The following is a 24,464-nucleotide window of genomic DNA, read 5'->3' as shown; positions in this document are numbered from 1 at the left end:
CGTTCTCCCCAATGAATACAAAGATAGGTAACAGTTCATAACTGTGCACTTGCCTTTTTTGTGTGAGAGGCATTGGATTAGATTACTTTACATTACATTTTATTTAGCAGATGCTTTATCCAAAGTCATGTACATATCAAGATCATTAGAACAAACTACAGAACAGGTGGCTAAAATAAGCTACAATTCACAAAGAATCAGTTGTACAGCCATGAACATTATTTCCACTACACATGGCAAATAGGCCAAGTCAGTAAGGAGTTAAGTAGCTAAAGTAGGTATAGTTACTACAGTGGTGTAGTTACTACAGTAGGTATAGTTACTACAGGTGTAGTTATTACAGTAGGTGTAGTTACTACAGGTGTAGTTATTACAGTAGGTGTAGTTACTACAGGTGTAGTTATTACAGTAGGTGTAGCTACTACAGTGGCATAGGTACTATAGTAGGCGTAGTTACTACAGTGGTGTAGTTACTACAGTAGGTGTAGTTACTACAGTGGCGTAGCTACTACAGTAGGCATAGTTACTACAGAGGTGTAACTGTTGTGTGTACAGGGACATGATCCAGCTGGCGCGGGCGGCGGTGAGCGGAGACGAGAGCGCTCTGGACATGTTCAACTGGAGGAAGACGGGGAAGGGGGCCTCGCTGAAGCTGGGCTCCCTGGAAGCACTGACTTTCTTTGTCAGCACTGCTGATGGTGAGACCACCTGTTCCCTTCTGTCCTGTTTTTAAATATCTGCAACAGAGCTGTTCATTAAGGTCACAAAAAGGCTAAATGTTTCTGGTCCTCTCTGGTGTGTTATGATGAGCTGTGTGGATGATTGGGTCTGTACAGGCTGGGTAAGATGTGTAAGTGAGATGTATGTGAGTGTACACTTGTTTTCCCTCTGTACAGACTGGGTAAGCTATGTATGTGAGTGTACACTTGTGTTCTCTCTGTACAGCCTGGGTAAACTCTGTGAGTGAGTGTATACTTGTGTTCTCTCTGTACAGACTGCGTAAGCTGTTTATGTGAGTGTACACTTGTGTTCTCTCTGTACAGACTGCGTAAGCTGTGTACTTGAGTGTACACTTGTGTTCTCTCTGTACAGACGTGGTAAGCTGTGTATGTGAGTGTACACTTGTGTTCTCTCTGTACAGACTGCGTAAGCTGTGTACTTGAGTGTACACTTGTGTTCTCTCTGTACAGACGTGGTAAGCTGTGTATGTGAGTGTACACTTGTGTTCCCTCTACAGACTGGGTAAATTCTGTGAGTGAGTGTACACTTGTGTTCCCTCAGTACAGCCTGGGTAAACTCTGTGAGTGAGTATATGCTTGTGTTCCCTCTGTACAGGATATGTACACTGTGTGGATGAGAAGGGCAAGAGCAGCCCTCTCCTGACTGTGGACGGCTCCGTGCAGAAGCTGCTGTTCCTGGAGAAACGTGATGTGCTGGCTGTGATCACAGAAACCCTGATGCTGTCGCAGTACCGCCTGGGGCCTGAGGGGGGAGCCCAGGAGCTCATAAAGGTACCGCTGTCATCATGACCCAGTCAGGGGTTTCTGTAATCACCACAGGACCTATTGACTAGGACCCGCAAGGTTATTCAACCCCAGTGTAGCCACGATAACATCCGCACAGCTGTTGGGCTCAGCTAAATAACATGTAATGTAAAAGACACGAGTTACTTCTGCAGGCTGAAAAGTGTCTCTGTTTTACATTACATTACATTACATTAATGACATTTGGCAGACGCTCTTATCCAGAGTGATGTACAGTTGATTAGACTAAGCAGGAGACAATCCTCCCCTGGAGCAATGCAGGGTTACGGGCCTTTGCTCAAGGCTACACCGGGGATCGAACCGCCGACCTTGCGGGTCCCAGTCATGCACCTTAACCACTACGCTACAGGCCACCTTTTTTGATAGGTGATTTTACTTCTGCTGTAAAACCTCCAGTGTTATCCGTGTGTGTGCAGTGGCGTGTGTGTTCTGTGTGTTACTGACAGGTGAAGCTGAGTGGGAAGAGCGGGCAGATGGCGAACATCGCCTGGGCAGATCACGGCCTGCTCATCACTGCCACAGGGGAACAGGTCATCAGGTAGGGAAGGGGAACATGGCAGCTCTAATGTTGGCAGGTTTTACGTAATTTGAAGTTACCCCTTAGTCATTTGAAGTTACCCCGTAGTCAAGCAGTGTTATTTTGCACTGTAACTGTCAGATATTGTTACAGAAACTGACTATTGTGTATGTGTTATTGTAGACTTTGAAAATGCAGTTAACCTCTCAAAATGTTAGTAATGTATGTCTTGTATATGAAATAATTTGGTAATTCGGTCTTTAAAAATCCAGTTAACCTCTCAAAATTTTACTAATGTGATTATACATGTATTTAAAAGACTGAATTGTGTAATTACTTATATGTAATTCACGTGACCGATGAAGAGGGGTTAGCTGATGTAATGTCACATAGCCTGATACAAGTGCTTTGTTTTGTAGACTATGGGACCTCGAGAGGGATGAAAACTACGCGCTGTCCCTGGATGAGGGCCTGGGCTTTGAAAAGGCAGAGACGCTCAACTGCGTGTCATACTGTGCAGCTAAAGGTAAACTACAGACAGTTTGCAGTCCGACCATTACAAAACTGACTAATTGTTTTGTTATGGTTGGACAGCACTTGAATTAAAGTAGATTTTTTGGTTTCTGATATATTTTTGGAGATTGAGAACTCTCCGGAATGTGTATTTTCCCATTGCCCTTTCCTCAGACATCATTGCAGCAGGAACAGGGAGGGGTCGCATTGCCATGTGGCAGAGGGTGTCTTCAGTGAGCCATGGAGAAGAGGTCCATGGCCAGTGGAAGCTACAAACACCGACTGAGTTTGAAGGGAACATCACCCAGCTGCAGGTATGGGCACATCTCACTGTGAGGCGTGTGTTGATGGGGGAATGGGAACCTTTTAATGCAGAGCTGTGCTAGTCACCCGGTTATCTGGGGCACTGTGCAGTACAGGGACCATCAACTCTGACCCTCGAATCCCAATATAGCCCTGGTTTTCTTTTCTCCCGGGTAATTGGTGCTTCTGTTTGGCCAGACTATTTTTACACCCGACTCCCAGGTGAAGGGAGGATGGAAAACCGGCAGTTCTCGGTCCTCTAGGACTGTGTCTCTGAGTTGCTATGTAATGGGGAGGGAACCGACCTGATAACCCAAAGGCTGCAGGTATCATTCCCAGCTTGGACACTATTGTTGTACCCTTGACAAAGGCCCATCCAAGATCTATAAGTATAACTATAATGATAATGATGTGAGCATCCACACTGATGAACAATAACGTTCTGTAAATAGTCTCTCGGCTATGTCATCTGCCATTTTGCACGTGACGGCCTGTTACTTTGGTAGGATTTGTCAGTGTTTTATCATTCATGCAGCTCATCACTCCAAAAGTCATCACAACAATATAGTTTGTCACTGTCGTTGTCAGAGTTGTGGTGTGGGCTCTGTCTTCCACTGGAGTTAAAACAAAATAAAATATTTATAAGTTATCGTTATTGCTATCTTTCTTGGTCTGGTTGATCCTTGAGTCCTGTAAATATAAGCAGCTCTGGAAAAGTCCGGTGATGTAATGTAACCTGGTTCTTCTTTCATTCTCTGCGAATGTTAAAACAGACTTCTCTTCACCTTTCCTTTTTTTAAAATGATGTCCACGGAAACCGGCCCATCTTCAGTGGGGCTCCAGCCTGAACCTGCTGGCGGCCAACGGGGTGAGCACCGTGCTGATCCTCTGCGAGCACGTTATGTCCGCCCACTTCAGCCAGCAGGTGGCGGCGGTGCAGCTTGCTCCCAGCCAGCTCAGTCTGTACAGCTTCAGCTCCGGGAGCCAGCTCAGCCTGCGCTCCGACACGCACGTCAAGGGCGTCTGCGTCGCCAAGGTACGGCCGCCAGACCCCGCTCGGCAATGGCTGTTAAAAAAACGCCAGCAACATTTTGGTCAGGCTTTGACCCGTCTCTCCTCCTTCTGTAGGACACAGTGGCCGTGTGGAACGGGAAACAGGTGACCGTTTACGAAATGTCGGGGACGACCCTGCACAGCACGGGTACGGCACAGCGGAGGGAGGGCCGTCGGTCATGGTCCGCCTGTAACGGACACGCAGATGAGAGGGCTTAGCTTTGCTCTGATCTTATTCTAATGTTACGCCTCTACACCTTCTGTATCGCACCGATCCTGACTGTCCTTTAGCCCGTTTCTCAACTCCAGTCCTCAGGGCCCACTTGTAAGAGGGTTTTTGTTGTAAGCAGGAACTCACCTGATTTAACTAATCAAGGGCATTTTTTTGGTTTGATTGGTTCAGTCATTAAATCAGGTGTGTGAGTTACTGGTTACAACAAAAACCGTCTGGCGAGTGGGTCCCGAAGACTGGAGTGGAGAAACTCTGCTGTAAGCAGTTACTGTGGAATTCCTTTTTTTGTTGTGTGTAATTCCCCATCTCTCTCCTGATTTGATTTGAATTCTCTCCTGATTGGAATGCAGGCTCTTTCCCCTGTGAATCCCAAGCCCTCGCCATGTACGAGGAGAATATCTACACTGTAGAGCCCAACAGGGTGCAGGTCCGCACCCTGCAGGTGAGTCTCCTCCCCCCTGTCCCTCTTTCCCACTGCTCTTCCTTACAAAACCTGCAACACAACATAACCTGTGAAAGATCATCAGGTTTCAAACATATCCTGCTAATAAAATGGTGAAATGGGTCTGTTATAGAGTTGGTCAACTGGCACACGAGATACACAACTTAAGAAATTCACTCTGTGTGTGTGTTTGAGAAGGTGTGTGTTTCAATGTGTTTGAAAAGGTGTGTGTGTGTTTGAATCTGTGTTTGAGAGAGTTTACTTAGGGGTAGGAATAGGCGAGCACTGCTGGGCTGAATGGCCTGTTCCCCATCACATTATGTTATGTTATGAATGTGTTTGTGAGGGTGTGTCTGGGTTTGAATGTGTGTTTGAGAGTGTGTGTCTGTGTGGGTGTGTACTTTTGACCCCTGTGCTTCTGTTGTCTCCTCCAGGGCACAGTTAAACAGCTCCTGGTGTTCTCTGAAGTGGAGGGGAACCCGGTTCTGTTGAATGTATGCGGCACCTTCCTGGCAGTGGGCACCGACACCGCACACTTCAAACTCTTTGACTTATCCCGCAGGTCCGTACCGGGAGCGTGCCCTTTGCTTTCATACTCTTTCCTGTATAGGCAGCAGCCAGTGTGTCCATCCCCAGATCCCACATCCCTTCATTCTGCTCCTTCTCTGTGCAGAGAGGCCAAGCCGCACTGCAGTGCTAAAAACCTGAGTGAGATAACCTCAAATGTGGGAGCTCTACTGTCAGTCAAGTGTAATGCCAACGGCAGTCACGTCAGCGTTCTCCTTGCTCAGGTGAATAAGGAACCCAGACACAGTAAAGCCTCCTCAGATGCCTCCCCTGAATCTGCTCTTAATTCTCCCCCTGGCTCCGTTTCCAGGTCAGTGGAAGGCCTGACCACAAGGTCTACTTCTATGATGTGGAGATGGACACAGTATCGCACTTTGACTTCTTCACCGGTCGACCGCCCAGTGGAGTATCGCAAACAGAAGACCCGGAGAGGTTAATTATTCATTGTTATTGTTCTGCACTCAGGTGACATAAACATACTTAAATTAAATCTACTCTCAGTACTTCCATTACACTACAACCTTTTGGAACTGAACCAGTATATATCAACTTTTTGATTAGGTATATTTTTTAATGCAAAACCTACACCTTTGTCTCTTATGAAAGCACATGGTTTTACCAGCAGCAGGCTGTGAGAAACGATAGTGAGAGTGTATCTTCTCTGCCGGGTGTCTGTTGCAGTGGCCAGTCCCAGAATGCCGAGCTGCGTGGCCGCTGCCCCGTCTCCCAGTTCTGGGACGAGAGCGAGCCGCGGCTGTTCGCCTGCGAGACGGTGCGGACGGCGGACCCGCGGTGCTCGTCCCTGCCTGACGGCCTGGGAGAGGTAGGAACGGCTCCTCCCTGTCTCACGCCTGCGCTTCACCCTTTACCCTCACGTACACTACCAGCCCCGTTAACTAAGACCTTTTAGCACACACACGGCTAATGAAAAAACCAATAACTGTAATGCTGGAAAGTTTGAAATGTTCATTCTCGTCAACCCATGTTCCGGAAGGTGTACATGGCTAAAGTAAGTATATATGAGATGGAAACTTTCACCATCATATTTTTCTGATTTAGAAGGAAGTGGTGCATTATCTCTTTAAGATATGAACGTTTTGACTAACTTGGTTCCTGAAAGCTAGAAAGTTTGAAATGTTCATTCAGGTCACATCTCAAGTTCCAAAAAGTGTACAAGGCTAAATGACTTGGACCCGGAAGGTTGGCGGTTCAAGCCCCGGTGTAGCCACGATAAGATCCGCTCAGCTAAATAACTATAATGTAATCTATAATTGAAGACAAATACCATGACCAGATCGTTGGTCATGTTAATGGTTTTACGTGTTCTCAAATGCCCTAAGTGCCTTTGGAGGGTCCGGAAAAGATTTGAGAAGTCATTGTGTCTACTCTGTGCTTTTATTATTCATAATTATTAGTTACACATTATTTAAAACCAATTTCATCCCATTTTTGTGCTATTTCTCCTGATTTGGAATGGCAAAATTGTATTTATATACTCCACCCGTCACTACAATGCCCTTTGTAAATTCAGGGTCTATGCATCCTCCTCTGCTTTTCACTGCAGTCCATTAGCTGATCTGCACAGTCATTGCAGTGGACGTCTGTGCCTGAGTCAGAGTCAGGGGAAGCAGCTGAGTGGCTTTGGTAATGAGGAGCCTGGCTGGATGATGTGAAGTCCCTGCAGACAGAAACCTTTCCTTGGTGGTTCTATAGCCCGTTATGTGCAACCTGCAGGGCTGCTGGAAGCAGTCAGTAGACTCTGCACTAGCAGACTTTCGTATGATAAGGTTCTAACTGACATTTTAGACCAAAAGTTAGTGTAATAAATGTTGTTTATAGGGCAGTAATATACAGTATGTGTGAAGTTTTACAAAATACAGTTTATCTGCTTGGAACCCATTCACTTTGGTATATTTGATGCTCAATATCTCGAAACCACTCAAAACGCAGATAGAATAATAATATCATTATAATTTGAAGGTCACGAGATTCAGTACCGTGCTAGGGCCACATCTCTGCCTTTGAAGATAATGGTGTGACCAGCCCAGCTTGTTTAACCAGAAGCTACTGCTACTCTAGCTACTGCTAGAGATAATTGAGGCACTTCCTCGATAATATAGGGGCTGGTTTGGTATTGGATGAAAATAGCTTGAAATGATCAGAATGGTATTGGCCTGATTGTCAAGATTATGGCCGATATGGTGATGTAACATCCATGCGCCTGACAGGTGAAGTGAAAATATTGTACTCAAAAAATAGTCTTTTATTTTTCATTTTATAATTGTATTTTTAATTAATTCTCAAAATGTTATACAAATGATTCTGTTATACAAATGTTATACAGAGCAGCTTTCTCGACGCATGCCAATGACTGCTTAATAATGAAGTCAGCATATTGAAATATTTTGTTATACAACTAAAATTAGTAGAATTTTTCCGTCAGAAACATTCAAAATCATTGATATCGGCCCCAGAGTTTCTACATTGCCCACCCCTACCAGAGATACTCTGTGGTGCTCCAATGCAGTGCGTGAAGGGAAGCCTGATTGGCCGAGCTGTGAGCCCTGCTGTGATGCGTGCCTGTGGCTCCTCCCCCTGCAGATGGAAGTGCTGGTGGTGTCCTTCTTCTGCACCCAGGAGCACGGGCTGCTGCTGCAGGACTCCTACCTGAAACCAGCTGGGGTGCAGGCCCTGCTGGCGCTCGACGTGCCTTTTTATTACTTCTCCTGTAAGGTAGGGTGAAGGGTGGCCATCTTCAGCCTTCTCTCTCCTGCACTGACCCCCTCCCTGGTCACAGGTCCCTGTGTCCTCTCCCGTACCACACTCATTAACACTGCCTCTGCCTGCCTGTTATTTTTTGGGTTTTGACAACTCCGAGGTGCTGTTTCCATTTCACTGCTTGTGTTGTCTTCACTATTTCACTGCTTGTGTTATTTTCTCCATTTCACCCCTCTGTCCTGGGCCTGTCTTTTGGGGTTCTGTGTTCTTGGGCGTTCCTCTCGCCAGCTGCGGTTTCGGAGGGGCTCTGTCTTCCGCCCGGTTGTGAGTATTTCCCTCCGCAGCCGGCACTGCTGCCCCTGCCCGCCCCTCCCTCTCAGCCCAAACCCCACACCACTGCTGCCCCTCTCAGCCCAAACCCCACACCACTGCTGCCCCTCTCAGCCCAAACCCCTCACCACTGCTGCCCCTCTCAGCCCAAACCCCACACCACTGCTGCCCCTCTCAGCCCAAACCCCACACCACTGCTGCCCCTCTCAGCCCAAACCCCACACCACTGCTGCCCCTCTCAGCCCAAACCCCACATCACTGCTGCTCTCTAGCGCTGCCTTCTCATCGCACACATTCTAGTACATGTGGAGTGTCAACTGAGGTTTACTACATTAGCATTTTCATTATGTTCCCAAAATATAAGCATATCTCACATTCCATCATGTTGCAGTTTGCCTAGGCTTCTATAGTTTGTAGTTTGTGAGAAATCTTCAAAGATACTGGAACATGGATAACAAAGAAGGAGAGAAGACTAAACTGATACTGCTCTGCCTCACACTGGGAAATGAGCAAAGCTGGTGACCGTATGACAGAAACCCCACACCAATCTGTTAGCTGTAGAATTATTGGTACTCTTGATAAAAATGAAGAAAAAAGGCTGCATAATATAAAGTAATACACAACACAGATAATAATCTACAGTATACAGTATGTTATGTTCAAACATAAAGGAAACCCACATACTTCATACCATATACTACGTATACTACCATATTCAATTAATTTACTTTAATGTTTCAATGTTTTTTATATTCAGTAATCTCATTTCTGAGATCCATGGGTGTCAACATTATTGGCACCCCAAACAATTAGTGGAAATAAAATTAAACAATTTAGTTAATCTCAGTCTACAGGACCTAAATTGTGGCATTCCATCACTTCCTGTTTCACTAGATTAAGTTCAAGCACAACAACGTAAAACGCACGCAGAATCCCTTCACCTGTCCCTGTCATCCATCACCATGGGAAAAGCCAAAGAACTGTCGGTTCAAAAGAGACAGATGGTAATTGACCATCACAAGTCTGGTAATGGGTACAAATGCGTCAACAGTTAAACATACCACTTAGCATTGTAAGGGCGATCATAAAAAAATGTAAGACATATGGAATGGTTGTAAACATGCCAGGAAGTGGACGTGAGTTCACATTGTCCCTCCGTATGGTGAGGAAGATGGTGAGGGAGGCCATATAAACTGCAAAGAGAATTGCAGAAATTGGTTGCATCTTGGGGTCACAAAGTCTCAGAAAGAACCACAAAATGGCACCTCCATACCAACACACCCTTTGGATGGGTGGCATGAAAAAGCCTTTACTGATAATAATAAACAAAACCAAGCATCTGGAGTTTGCCAAACGTCATCGGCCATATGCGTGGAAGAGAGTGCTATGGTTAGATGAGACCAAAACTGAACACACCATTAACATGTTTGGCACCTCATATGTTCGGTCAGATATGGAAAGAAGTGTTGGCGGTCTGTAGCATAGTGGCTAAGGTACTTGACATTATGCTGGTTCTAATCCCGGTGTAGCCACAATAGGATCCACACAGCCTTTGGGCCCTTGAGCAAGGCCCTTAACCCTACGTAGGGTTGCTCCAGGGGAGGATTGTCTCCTGCTTAGTCTAAAATCAATCTGGATAAGAGCATCTGCCAAATGCCATTAATGTAATGTAATGTAATGTAATGTTTTGCTGCCAGTGATCTAGGGGCACTATTTAAGATCAATGGCATAATTCAACGAAGTACCAGGAAGTTTTTGCAGAAAATCTGGTTCTCTCTGCTAGGAAGCTGAGACTTGGTTGTAAAGTGTATTTTACAACAGGACAATGATTCCAAACATACATCAAAATCCACACAGAAATGGTTAAGTGAAAACAACATCCATGTTCTGCAATGGCCATCTCAGTCTCCAGACTTAAATCCTATCAAAAACCTGTGGTCTGAACTGAAGAGGGCAGTCCGGAAGAAAGGTCCCTCCAAATGTGTTCTCTAACCTTATGACAAATGATAGGAAATTACTCTCAGCTGTCATTTTTGTCAGGGGTATTAAACCAGGGTGCCAATAATTGTGAAACATTAATTGGGGAAATAATGTTTTTATTTGAAAAGTGTAAGACTTTGGTGTGCTTTATTGGTTGTCATTAATAAAGCACACTACTTTATTCATGTTGGAAAATAAAGTTTATTTCAATAACGGTATTTGTTAGTTCAATAACGGTATTTGTGCATATTAATCAAGGGTGCGGATAATTCAGCCCACTGTATACTGGATGTGAACACCTGGCTATATCAGAAACCCCAGGCTAAACTCACATACAGTATGCTTGAATCCACAGCATAACTCAGCTCTGTATCTTTCCCACAATTATTCCTCTGTGGCATTGAAAACCATTTTGATGTGGTTTTGTTTAGTTTGAAATCCTTTTTTCTTTGGAAGCTTGTTTAGAGTAAGTATCCGACCGCAGGCCTCCAAACAATATGTTATCTGAGTGTTTTATCTTTTATTTTTCCTCTTCTCCCAGATCACTCATGTCTGAGAAGTTCTGTTAGAAACCAATCACAGAGAAATGTGAGAAATTCAAATACCAAGCCTTTCTCCCAAAGTCAGATCACCTTCCATGCAGTATATCATATTTTTATTCTTGAAGTACAGCAGATCATTGTATGAAAATGTGCTGTGCAAATGTGCATTATTATTTTCATTATTATTGTTATTAATAATAAGAATAATAACACAAATTATTATAGGACAATAAAACTACAATGTAGTATTGTTATAATAAGCATATAAAAGTGTAGTCAGTCAGACTGTTATCCTAATAGATTGGGTTGTGCTTGGATGATACATTTTAAGAAATGTGTTGTATTATTTGTCCCCTCTTTCCTGTGTCTGCTAGCCTGGAGAAGGAGAAGCGGAGGCGGAGGAGCCCCCTGGGTCAGCCCCGACCCCGGCCCCAGTCCCACAGTCCTCTGCTCCTCCCATGGTGTCTCGCCGGGCGTTCCGAGACTTCGTGGGCCTGGAGGAGTGTGACAAGCCCACTCGTGACGCCATGCTCAACTTCAGCTTCTACCTGACCATCGGCGACATGGACGAGGCCTTCAAGTCCATCAAGCTCATAAAGAGGTAATCACGGAAGCTCGGGCGGACAGGAAACAGCCGGTCGTATTTACTCTGTCAACGTAAGTGAGTTAATATCAGAACCAGCGGCTGAGAAGTAACCAAGTGTTGAGGTGCTTTTGATTGATTGTGGCCGGACCTGGGTCAAATACGTAATCGTTTTGGATTCAATTGCTTTTCTGTTCTCGATTGATCTTGCCTGGTGCAATTCAGCAAGCCAAGAGGACCAGAAGGCGGGGTTTTCACTTTTTGAAAGTATTTCATAGGTTCCAATAAACCAGACCATCTGAAGCATGTAAAGCATAGAGAAATATTTCAATCCAAAACAGTGACGTACGGTATTTGACACAGGGTCTGATTGTGGGAGAGTTAGACTGGATTCGGTGATACGGGGTGTTGGCTCAGTAACTCTGGGCTGAGCGGGTACAGATGGGACGTGGTTGGGACGTGTTGGGGGGGACGTGCCAGGCAGCACGCGTGCGGGGCATTGTTTGGCTGCGCTGTGCCTCGCTCGGAGCCGATTTCCAGGACAATCTGGGGAAGCGTTAAGTCCCTTCAATTGCAGTGTACACTTCAAAGTGGGAGCCGCATTTTTCCACAGAGTATTCATAGTGTGGCCTTGACACTCCGCGCACAGTCTCTGTGGGCTTTCTTTGTCAATGTGGCTACAGCACGTCTGTACACAGACGTACTTTGCTGTCGTTTCTTTTGATCATCTCTCATTTATGACTGTCAAACCAAAAATAGATGGAAGCAAAAATGTCCTAGATTCTAAAAAAAGGCCTCTTTGGACTCTCAAGATGTTGAAAATTATATTTAAACACATGCACGCACGTGGATACATGCACGCACACACACATGCTCACATGAAGACACACAGGCACATTAGAAGTATACTAGCTAATACCTTGGATATAAAATATATTTAACTGCATTGTTTCCCTAATTCACATACATGCTTAAATGCAGCACTGGCCTTTCTGAAGCATAACAGTAAGCATTTATTAAGACATGATTCATTGTTTTCAACTGGGGTCATAATCTTCAGCCGGTTTGTGACTTTTATAAAGAAGGCAGTCAGACAAAGGGCCTGCATAATTGCATAAATGTCATTATGTCTGCATATTTGAACAGAAGGACTAATCTTTACCATGTGTCATTAATGCCTTGGGGCTAAAGCATTGTCTTGTACTTGAGGAAAACACAGTTTTATTAAGTAAGATACGTAATACATCTCTGTATTGTAGCTGAAAGAAAATGGATGTTAGTCTCCATTTCATTCAGCACAGCAGGTCAGTGGGGGTCTGTTTGCCAGGACAAGAGCGAGTGTTGTCTCAAGCACAGTATTTTTTTCATTCGGACATTTGGGTGTTGAAAGCCAGTCAGAGAGTCCAAGTACAATACAGCTGTTAAAATACAGAAAGGAAGATGTAATTGTAGCATATGCAATAAGGAAGCTGCGACGCTTTCGTAATTATAAAGGCGGCTGTAATAAAGTTCCTCGCTGACAGCTATTTTTACCAGGGCAGACATCGGGAGGCATTGTACTGGGTTCCCGAAAGACCCTGCCTGCTGTCTGACACGGTCTCTTTGTGTGGCTCTGTTCCCAGGGAAACAGCCAGCAGACAACAAAAAGACAGATATGTTTAAGAGTTATCAGCCTGAGCCTGCAGCTGTGAGCTATGGAGCTGTGAGTCAGACGGTCTCTGCTATCTCATCACTACACTAGGAATGCAGTTCTGCGGCCAAAACATTGATTGACGGGGAAGTGGTAATTAGATTGACATAATAATTCTAACCGTACTGATGGTTTATTCCTCTACGTTGCTTGGCTGATCGTGAGTCAGTCAGAGTCAGAAGGAGAGGGATACCACCGTATAGAACCCTATACGCGTTACCTACACTAACAGTACGGTTCCACTGCAGCCATCAAATGTCAGCCATCGCCATTATCTGACAGCCTACTGGGTTTTGCTAGCTCACTTTACAGTGGATGTCAGCAGCTATGATGTTTTCATTCATTAGAGTAAGCCACGATGCTCTGGTTCAGTTGTAACCAGCTAATTTAGCTAGCAAGCCTGAGCGATATGACCACACCGGGGCTAACTAGCTAGCTAGCTGAATTACAGACTGCGATGACGTAGCCGACTTGAATAGCCGCCCACTTTATAATTTGTATGGCGTTAAATAAGAAAAAAGAAGCAGAACAACTACATTTATCATTAAAATGAATTCACTATATGGGAATGAACGTCAACTATCAACAAATGAACCTCTGCGATTCTCTAACTTTGACGCTGCCTATCGAACGCGATAGCTACAGTAGAGCTGCTGTCATTAATTGATGGTTTCGTTCCCTCAGCGTCTGATGGCTGACATTGATGGCTGCAGTGGAGCCGTGCCGCAACACAGCTGTGAAGTGCGCTGCTTCAGAGCTCTGTTGAAGAGTTCATTCACTCTGGCTGCAGTGGAGCCGTGCTGTAACACTGTAAACTCTGTGTGGAACCAGTTCATTCACTCTGGCTGCAGTGGAGCCGTGCTGTAACACTGTAAACTCTGTGTGGAAGAGTTCATTCACTCTGGCTGCAGTGGAGCCGTGCTGTAACACTGTAAACTCTGTGTGGAAGAGTTCATTCACTCTGGCTGCAGTGGAGCCGTGCTGTAACACTGTAAACTCTGTGTGGAAGAGTTCATTCACTCTGGCTGCAGTGGAGCCGTGCTGTAACACTGTAAACTCTGTGTGGAAGAGTTCATTCACTCTGGCTGCAGTGGAGCCGTGCTGTAACACTGTAAACTCTGTGTGGAAGAGTTCATTCACTCTGGCTGCAGTAGGGCCGTGCTGTAACACTGCAAACTCTGTGTGGAATGAGTTCATTCACTCTGGCCTCCGGTGGCATTTCCTTTCATTGATGCCGTCCTTGACTTGCGGAGGAGCCGGAGCTGAAGGTAACGAGGGGTTATCAGAAGTCTGAAATACAAACGACTTCGCTTATTACTTTTCCTCTACAATTGTTCCCAGGTCACATAATTATAGGCTGTTTCCTTATGCAAACAAACCCAAGCAGTATGTATTCCCTAGAAACTTAGAGGTAAATTGATAAATCCAAACAATATGTATTCCCTAGATGCGCGGACGTAAAATGACAAACCCAAACAATATGTATTCCTGAGAAACATAGAGGTAAAAGGACAAACCAAAACACAATGTACTCTCCAGAAACACAATAATGTTTACTGTGGCCAAAGCGGTTACCAGTAATTGGGTTCATGACTTCAGTAAGTTGTGTCCATGGTCAAGCAGACCCAATTACTAGTGGGGTGAACCTATACAAGGTCAGGTTGAGTTTGCTCTTAAATAAATGAAGGCAACTGAGGAAATGGCTCTGTTGAGTTACAGTTGAACAAACCTCAGTAAATGCTTAATTTCACCTGAGTTCCTGGTGTATCCTTGATTATTTCATTACATTGAATTGGATTTGTATGATATGTGATATAATTTATAGAGTTAATTCCATTATGGTGAGTAGAAACTAGTGGTATTACAGTAAGTTCTAGAGATGATCGTATCCCATATATAGCTGAATGTTCTTAACAGTACATCGACAGAGCACAGCTAATGCTAATTTCCCACATTTGGCCATGGCCAAATTTTCAGATGTTGAGACAGGTGTGCTGCTCAAAAATCACAAGAAACTGCACAAATGTGTTCATACAATCTATATTATCATTTTAATTTATTTTCTTTTGTCTGGCCGGAATGGGACTGTTCACAGCGAAGATTCGGCACCACCAGTAGTAATATGATATAATAGCAATTAATACAACCATACTGAATTAAATTAAGTACATGTACCACAAGCGAGCAGGTTATCTAAAGGAGTACATCCATACTAAAGTGAGTTCACCATCTTATTGTTGCTTTAGACCTTCCTCCTCTGCCTTTTCTTCCGTGAAGATCTCAGTCAATGTGACGATACACCTTGAGATATTCAGATACTGAGATATACACCTATAGTGGGCTTCTCAGAAAATTATACTTTTATCAGGTTTTAATTATAAATTGCCCACTTTTAAATATTGTGCAATAAAACATTGCAGGGAATTACCCCAATCTTTCATTAATGATAATTCTGGGATCTTAAATCTCAATTCTTTTCAATATAAAAAATAATATTAACACTGCAAGAAATATGTTAAAATAAGTGCACATAGAACAAAACATGTCAAGATCCAGCTTGATCTTTTTTTTCAGTAGAGCATTTAGGGGTGTTGGAAACGTTTGGCCTGGATAGTTCACACTTGACAAAGCTGTCAGACATGCCTGCAGTAAACCAACATAAACATTTTCTTTTAGATTTTACTTCGGCTGCATTTCAGAATTTTAAGAGTGAACTGATCGAAGTGAAGACAGATGGGCGCCAGTCCTCACTTCTCTAAACGTGAGCATAGACAGGCTTTGCTTTTCCGGTCTTTTGTACTTCCAGAGGAGATTTGAGTGACTGTCCATAATTGGGTTACTCTGGGTTTGGATGGTCCATTACCGCAACAGAATGTCCATTCCTCTGAGTTGTATGCGGCCATGAAACTGATCCCCCAAACCACACACACACACACACACAGATATTTAGGGAAGCACAGCAGCAATATGAGTTGGTTAAAGGAGAGAAAATGGCCCCTAATGTCTTCTACCCTCCCCCAGTATAGTGTCGTAGTGCTCTGTCAGACCCAGGGGAGGAAATGGCGGAGCTCAACAGGGCGACTCCACATAGTCGTTGTCGAGGCGCGGGTGAAACGGCGTCGTGAGTGAGCTGCTGATGACGATGACACGCGGGGCGAGGCAGTCATCGCGCCTGTGCAGAATGTTCCAGATCAGCATGGCAGCTGCCAGCGTGGCTAGCAAGCAGGCTGCAATGTTCACGTAGCAGGAGTAGGCCAGGTGCGTGTACGGTCCAATCCGGGAGAACGTCACCAGACCAATCACCAGCACGAAGCCTGCAAGGGAAATAAAGAGTGCTGAGTGGATGGCCAAGAGAGTGACTACAGGAGCTACAGTACGCTCATACTGAGGCCAACACAACTGTCACATTATTTAAATCATTTACCACAAATTTTATTCTCAAAGTTGTTCTGTGAGGAATTAATACACCCTAAATCCTGATGCTGTCATTTTTTATATATACACGCCGCCTACTTTCATTAATTGGTTATTTTACACAAGAAATCTATTTTTTGAATGAAAGCATTCAGTTAACATGGTCAGTTTGTATTATCTTCCCCAGTTATCTTATAATCTTCCCCAGTTTCCCTGACTCGTTTCCCTGCTCAATGGGATATTGTTCAGTGAAGAGGAACCGGCTCTTGATTTTCTTTTTTACCATTTACAATGAGAATCAGCAAGTGGAGAATGGGGTTTTCAGAAAATTGTCTGTTTTTAACTTTGCTTAATAACCAATTAACATTAAGAGGGCAATGGTGTGAATTAATTAGCAAGTCTGTGTTTTGTAATTCCAGAGGTAATAATGTGCTGCCAAGCCGGGCATTCATCTGTAAGTGGCTCTTGCTGTTAGGACACTATGCTACCTTTGAAGAGATTTTAAGTTCCCTTGCAGTCAAGTTGTGCTAAAAATGAGTCTGAGTGAAATAAATGCAGATTGTGGGAACAAGGCTGTCTTTGGCTTCAGCCATAACTTGCACTAAATCGGTCCTGTTTGTTTTATTTGAACATTTTATCCCGCTCTGTGGGGTGTTTCTACCCCCAAGGCTTCTGAGATAAGACAGAGTTTGGCATTGTGTTGGAGGGAACCTCCCAAGGAGAGCGCAGGTATATTTGTGGAGGGCCTGATGCTGAAAATTTGTCTTCAGAGACAGGAGGATCACTCACTGGCCCGACAGCAGGAAATGGGAGCACAGCTTCCTCCAGGGCCCGAAATAAACTCCCATTTATTTAACCAAATAGTTTCCCTTCACAGGCCCTTGGCCTGAACCTTCAGAGGGGAAGGTGCAGTGCATGTTATAAGCCTGAAAAAAACGCCTGCCTTTGCTGAGTAGAGGTGGACCAGCCGTCTGCCCACTGAATTAAAGGTGGAATTAGACTCATTTGAACTGATGTGTTTTATGCTTTGTTTCCCTATGTAGGTTTTTTAATCTTTTTTTGCCTCTTGGAATTGTATAATAATTTATGCCTACATTTTTTCCTACTTGTCATCGTCATGGTCTTGTTCCATCATTTCTATTTATATTTCTACCTTCCTTTTCTTAACTGTAATTAGTTCCTGCCAATAAAATAGCTTTACTGGGAACTGAGCATGTAACATTCCCCAGGTTCATATTTGAAGTTTAAACAATGGAATAAACAACGGAACCAGAAAAAGAGGACGTGAGTGGATGAGGATATGAATCAATTTGTTTCCTGAAATAGGGCAGAGTCGTTGGTGGGTGGGTTGTATCTAGGTAAGAGCCCGCTTGTCCGTGTCTGCCTCCTTTTCTAAGAAAGATAAAAAGCCCAGTCTGAACTGTTGGCTGCGCACAGACAATGAGCTATGTGGAAGACTTTATTTTGGCACGGTGGAATCTCCCTGGCTTGATTCGCTCTCTTTAAGTCTTTCCATCTTTCCTTCCTTCCTGTCCATACGCCCTTCTTTAAGGTGATGATCAGCCAGTGGAAGCTGCCAATCAGGCACTCCGGCCAAAGTCCTTTGCAGACAGTCTGAAACGATGTCCTCATTCTGTGTTTGCGCCCATAGCCCTTAGCCTAATGGGATTGGCACGATTCCTTGAATTCCTCTATTAATTACTCGAGCCCGAACTGTCGTAAACAGCTCGATGTTTTCTCTTTCTTCTCTCGCCGAGAAGCGGACGTTTTTTCGTGCGTATTGTTAATCTGGAGAATGCCCTTTCCCTGTTGAGATTTGAGGCACAATAGTCAAGGCCAGAGCCAGGACGGCTGCCAGCAGTGCCAGCCGAGTTTCCTCTCCGATGCGAGGCGGAATGTGCGCCGCGGCCGCTGGCAGTGTGCGAAAACATCCAGCAGGATCCCTGACCCCGGACCCCGTCGCTGATCCGTCCTGCCCCGCGAACAAGCGCCTTCCGCGAAATTTTGCCGGAGATGAAAGAATTTGAATTTGGCGACATGAGCATTTCGACTCGTTTTTCAAGTTTCCTCTCCCTTTCTTTCCTCAGGAGGAGCAGCTTTGCTGTGGGAAAAATTCTCTTACGTCAGTGATTCAGCTTTTGCCCAGGCGCTTGGAACGGCTGCACACAATTGACATTGTTTTCCCAGCAGCAATATGCGATTGCTGTGATTTTAGCACTTCAAAACAAAATGTGTATGACACCCAACCTGGATAAAAATAACTCCTTTCATTGCTGTGATCCATTCACGTTTCCACTGCTTGATTGAGGGCCATTGAATCCTTTTGCAGTATTGTAGTGTTCTTGGATGTTCCATGTAGATCATGGGCTTTCAAACCTTTCTGATCCAGGGAACCACCACCCAGGTTCAACAGCATCCAGGGGACAACCATCAAAAGTTCCAAGGGTTAAGTTAAGGCTTAAGTTAAAAAGGGTTAGAAATATTTATTTTATTTTTATAAAAACTGATTTATCTTTTTGAAATATTTTCCCAAATCTGTATATATTCATGACATCCAGTCTGACCAGTGACCTTCCACAGTACTTTCAGGGACCCCCTATTGAAAATCCATGATACAGTAGGTCTTTGCTGATAGAATGCTGGCATTAACAATCCAACAAGCTATCTGTGATAAAACGGATAGGCTAGCTATGCTTTACATCTTATGTATTATATATTTCTATCACATAGCTATGGCGAGGTTAGACTGTTATTGTGTTGCAGCTCTATAAGTTTTTGTGTTTATATGAGCATTAAGTAAATGGTGCCATTTAGATGGTGTGTGTTCAGGTAGCTAATTATTTCATAGTGGCAGTTTATATAGTAGCATCTATATTAGCGTATAATTATTGATCAGTATCGCTGTCTTTTTCTGTGGCATTTTATGAAATCAATAAACATGAAATTGCACTATCCAGTCAATGTAGATGGTATCGTTAGTTATGATGCTATGTTGCTATAGGTTATATTAATATTAAATATGCCTTTGTCTCATACAACAGATGTGGAAGGTAGGGCAGATCAGTGGTCCATGGAATGCTAATGCAAAATCTGCCTTTTACACCAAGTCACTTGCGTTCTGGTAAAATGACTGAAATATGTCATTCATAGTTTCATTATGACCGTCTTGTAACTGATGAAATAGGCTACCATTAATGTTTTGGTGTTCTGATCAAAACAAGTTTTTGCCACACAGGCTAATAATAAAACAAACCAAAGAGTGATTTGGCTTTTAATTTGCTCCTGTTGAGCAAGCTGAATAGAACATGATATCTTGTTTTCAACTTCTCATTCAAATTAAGTGCTTTCTTTTTGTTGTGGTTCAAGTCTGGGTCATTGCCCATTGTAGTCTTAAAAAAAGAAAAGAAAGAAAGACTTCCTAATATCTCTGTTTATAGAACGCTGTGTATTTTTTCCTGTGTTTTGGCTCCTGTGTAAAAAAGGCTGAATACTGCTTTAACACAACCACTGGCAGATGGTAGCTACATATGTTACATATGGTAGAGAATGACATGCTCTCTCAGTAGAACATTTATAAAATATATAGTAGCAGCATAGTTAAGTAGGTAATTGTCAAGAGATTAGGCATCTTAGGTTAAAAAGGTGGCATTGCTTGACAAGGTAGAACGTGTTTTGATGGTAGTATGGTAGGAATTTTGTTTAGGGTAAGTCTAGAGAAAGAGATATATCATGCATATTGACACATTAACAGAGTTCAGTTGAATTTATACATCTCTCGTCCACTTACAGTATAATGGGAGCACTATGGAATGCAGCAGGGTGGTTGTGGCATGCATGCACATATCAGAAGTTGTGAATGAAGGGTCGAAGGGAAATTGCATGCTGAAATATAAACTCAGGAAAGCGGTGAGCTGTAAATTTTTGATAAAATTTCAGTTTGCTTGGCGTTTCCCAGATGAGTTTCCCATCGAAGAGATTCTCAGTCATATTTAACAATAGTTTGGCTCGACTGAGACTATTTAATCGCTGAATTGGGTGTATCCCGTTTCAGGATTCCTGATAACTCCACGCCCGAGCAGTGCGTGCAGAGAGAACTCGCGTTTTATCTAATGTCGCGAAGGGACACTTTTTTTTTTCTCCTCCTGATGTGTTCTTGGACGATTTGTAAACAGGAGTATAAAAGACAAGCCTGCTTATCTGGGCAGCAGCAGTTCCCACCCCACAGTGATCTGTGAGCGGAGGTCTTTTCTAACACCCAGCGACACCCCCCCCCCAGTCCTTTCTCTCTGTCTCTCTCCTAGCCTCCCCACTCTTGGTTTGCATAACAGGTAGTAACAGACATTTCCTCGTCCTGAGCAGGGATATCCTGGCGCCCGGCAGTCGGCCCCCGCGCTCGGAGCAGCTCCGGCCCACCAGCCTGCACGCGGGCTAAAATTAGCCGGCCACTGCGCAGTGCCACAATGGCGCGGGCCCGGTCCCAAACAACAAGCCGAAACAAGGCCGCACGTCACGCTTCCTCGCCAGGGGCACTGGGACAGGCGCTGCCTCGGACGGACCCGCAACGCCGGCGGGGGCCACGTGGAGGAGGGCGGGTTATTGTGTTTCCCCCCGCAGGTCTGTTCCTGGTCCTCCTCTGCTTTTAGAACTCTCCAAGAAAAACTGGGTCCTTATCTCATCAGGGTCAGACAGGCTTGCTTTTAAAGTTATTTATTTATTTTTTTTTGCTTTTGCTTTCACCGCTTTCTTTTTATTGATTTTGTTCAAGGTAATTTGTCAGTGTTCTTCTCTCAGTGAAATCCTCAAAGGTCCATTTGGAGACTTAGTGGAGACTGAGGCTCCAAGAGCAGGATGCTGTGGTGCTGTATATTGATCGTTATTTACAGTAAAGTAGGCCGTTTTTTTTTACTTCCAGGCATAGTTGCAGTACAGTAGCCATGCAGTGAACATCTCTTTTCAAAGTATAGTTATGTATTTTTGTGGGACACCCAGGTATGGAGCATGCCTTGTCAAGGCTGAATTTGGCAAATGGCAATTACTATACTGGCAAAAAGTTATATTTGATTTATATAAAATTATCCTCCTCATTATGGCAGCATATTCCCAGAGCATTGCTACATAATTTCCTACAATCACTGTAGTTTCTATTTTTTTTTTAAATTTCTGCTAGGTTGTTGTCTTCTGTCCTGGCCAATATTGATGATAATTGTTTATTGATGATAAATGATAGCTGTTAGCTATCATTACCATTGTAGTAATTCAGCTTTCCATCTATTTGTATGGACCAGTTACTTGCCCTGAGTGTGTTTAAAAGTTTATAGCATTGAAAGGTTGTTTAATATTTATAACATCTGAGGAATGTTCAAAGCTCAGATTATATTAAGTAAGACTCTTTCATCATAAATGCTCTTCATGTTAACGTGGATACACATTTGAACCCAATGAAACGTGAAAAATGAACCCATTTCAGCATTAATCAATCAATGAACTTTAAATCCCTAGAGTACTCAAGCGTAACTACCATAACATCCCTAAAATCAACCTTATACCTTTTCAACTAATCAAAATGACTGCTATACTATAATTGTTTCATGTCCCTATTGAAACCCTACAAAATTTTTTGGTAAGATACTCTATGATAAGTATTCCCTTACAACCTGCACTGCATGTATCACGTGACTGAGATGCCTACGGCATGGCTGCAGTCTGAAGCTTTTTGGTGGGCACTTTAAACAGCCCTGGAGTGCACGGCTGCAGACCGGAGCGTTTTGGTGGGCACTTTAAACAGCCCTGGAGTGCACGGCTGCAGACCGGAGCGTTTTGGTGGGCACTTTAAACAGCCCTGGAGTGCACGGCTGCAGGCCGGAGCGGGGTCAGCCGTGTCAGATGAGGGGCGGAGACGGAGGCGCAGTCGCGCTCACTCACTGGCCAGCTGGAAGAGTGCGGCGATGGCCTCCTCCCACCACTGGGAATCCTGGGTAATGAAGGGCAGCTCCACCAGCCCCAGGAGGAAGATGAGCTGGCCAGCGGTCAGCGCCACTGTGGCCATCAGGTTACAGGCCCGCATCATGTCAAACTGCACTGGGGGCGGGAAAGAGCCGTCAGAGCAGAACCGTCACAGCAGCATTACGTTACATTACCATTACCCAGACCCATTCATTAGACTAAGGGACAGTCCCCACCTGGAGCAATGTGGGGCTGAGGAGCAACTTCAACCACCAACCGTCTGGATGCCAGTCATGCACCTTTGCCATTAGGCTACATGCTACTCACCCATGTCACTTGCATTTATAGTGCTTATGGTTGCACAGCTTTGAATTCAACTTTTTCATTTTTCATTGATCATCTCATTTGCGAATTAAGAGATTCCATTCCATTCCCCCATCCCTGGTAAATATTCTTTTTTTGATACTTGATATTGACTGTGCGAATAAAATGGCAACTGGCATCTGTACTGGGTTGAGGCATAAGGCATTACTTGGCTTTTTATAGATATGTATTTTTTAAATGGATCATGCATAATCTGTATCATGTATTTTCAAATATTCTCACTTGCCACAGATTCATGCGTGCAGTTGCGCTTGCATGTTTGCTAAGAAACTTCCACGAAACCATTCTCACTACGCAATCTTTGACTCATATTCTTAGTCTGGGTTTCTTCATAAACAGTGCATATGCTGAGCTACAGTATATGTTGCCCACTTCAGTAAAAGACAGAATGGGTCATCTTGGTCACCTGGAATGCTTTGCAGTCAATAACCAAAATCTTAAGAGCAGGAAGGGGACATTTCTTCTGTGAATTGGAAGAGTCAGCACCACTACAGCAGAGGTCTACAACCCTGGTCCTGGAGAGCCACAGGCTCTGCTGGTTTTCATTGTTCCTCAGCACTTAGCACTCAATTAGAGCTATTTATTACTCAGTCAACTCACTTCAACTGGTTATGTGAGTCTGGTTACGTTTGGTGCTGAATTGAGAGCAGTTTTCAGCTCTTCAGGACCAGGGCACTGCACTACAGTACCATGACAAGTCACAAACTCGCTTAACAAGTCTCAGTTAATATTTGCCTGAACTGTCTGAATACAAGAAGGTCTAATTAAAACAGACTTTTCGCCTCGTATATACTCGTCATTAGCCATAATATAAAAATATACCCTCAGCTGTACAAGTTAGTTGAGATGAAATATGGAGTATAAAAAGGTACGAAAGGATAAAAGGAAGGGGAGGAACAGTCGCCTCCTCTCCTGTCACTCACGCCTGACGGTGCTGCGGGACTCCTGGTACCCGGCGACCTCGGAGCCCCAGCTCAGAGCCTCGCAGTGCGGCCGCGTGGCCTGCCCGTGCTTGCCCGCCCCTCCTCCTCCTCCCTCCTCGCACATCCTCCAGAGCCCCACGCCGCGCCGCCGCCCGTCCTCCAGCGCCTGCAGCACCCAGCTGGGCGTGAAGGCCGCCACGTTGTTGAGCGCCAGGGACAGCAGGGCCACCGCCACGGCCGCCGTCACCAGGCGCTGCGCTGCCATGCGCCCCAGCGGCCCCCCGCCCCGAACCACGCCGCTCCTCGCCCCTACCCCCTCCTCCCCCTCCCCCCGCTCCTCCTCCTCCACCGCTGCCCGCGCTCGGCTGGAAGAACTGAAGCTCGCGTCTCGGCTCTCAGCTAGAGGACATCTCCGCTCATTCTCCGCCGGGGTCTCTGTATGGTGCCTTTTACCCTTCCTCTTCGGACTGGGGCGGGTTTATCCAGCAGGCAGACAGGTCCATTCCCGTGGCTCCGGATCCCTCTCCCTCTCCCTCTCCCTCCCTCTCGTCTCTCTGCTGGGCTGCTTTAAAGACAGACAGCAGGAGCCAGCGCTCTTCCTTCTTGTGTCTCTGTTCTTCTCACGCTCTGCTTGGGGGGGTTGGAGCTGGCTGTGCTTGCCAGAGGAGCTTCTGCACTGCGTTCCAAGTGCTCCGTCAGTACTTGGTCAGTACTCTGTCCATATGCTGTCAGTCTTTCCTCAGTACTCGATCAGTGCTCCCTCCATATGCTGTCAGTACTCGGTCA

The 24,464-nt window shown here is 44.8% G+C and overlaps 2 protein-coding genes across 2 annotated transcripts in view; one reads left to right on the top strand and one right to left on the bottom strand.

Annotated features, from left to right (window-relative positions):
• The window catches only part of ift140 (intraflagellar transport 140 homolog (Chlamydomonas)), a 39,804-nt gene that overhangs the window by 4,685 nt on the left and 10,655 nt on the right, over window positions 1-24,464 (top strand). The window contains exons 5-18 of the mRNA XM_061231625.1: window positions 556-698; window positions 1,336-1,511; window positions 1,991-2,082; window positions 2,481-2,587; window positions 2,749-2,888; window positions 3,710-3,913; window positions 4,006-4,078; window positions 4,513-4,604; window positions 5,039-5,166; window positions 5,278-5,395; window positions 5,482-5,603; window positions 5,853-5,994; window positions 7,773-7,904; window positions 11,116-11,342. Coding sequence (XP_061087609.1) covers window positions 556-698; window positions 1,336-1,511; window positions 1,991-2,082; window positions 2,481-2,587; window positions 2,749-2,888; window positions 3,710-3,913; window positions 4,006-4,078; window positions 4,513-4,604; window positions 5,039-5,166; window positions 5,278-5,395; window positions 5,482-5,603; window positions 5,853-5,994; window positions 7,773-7,904; window positions 11,116-11,342 — 1,896 coding nt within the window. The remainder of the gene's footprint in view (window positions 1-555; window positions 699-1,335; window positions 1,512-1,990; window positions 2,083-2,480; window positions 2,588-2,748; window positions 2,889-3,709; window positions 3,914-4,005; window positions 4,079-4,512; window positions 4,605-5,038; window positions 5,167-5,277; window positions 5,396-5,481; window positions 5,604-5,852; window positions 5,995-7,772; window positions 7,905-11,115; window positions 11,343-24,464) is intronic.
• Window positions 15,039-23,943, bottom strand: tmem204 (transmembrane protein 204). The gene is made up of 3 exons (XM_061232418.1): window positions 23,679-23,943; window positions 22,351-22,506; window positions 15,039-16,328 (listed from the first exon to the last, which is right to left on the bottom strand). The coding sequence occupies exons 1-3, from the start codon at window positions 23,941-23,943 to the stop codon at window positions 16,084-16,086; spliced, it is 666 nt and encodes a 221-aa protein (XP_061088402.1). The 3' UTR covers window positions 15,039-16,083.

This window comes from Conger conger, chromosome 2 (assembly GCF_963514075.1).
Source record: "Conger conger chromosome 2, fConCon1.1, whole genome shotgun sequence".
In the NCBI taxonomy this organism is placed as follows: Eukaryota; Metazoa; Chordata; class Actinopteri; order Anguilliformes; family Congridae; genus Conger; species Conger conger.
This window is presented reverse-complemented; position numbering and strand designations above follow the sequence as displayed.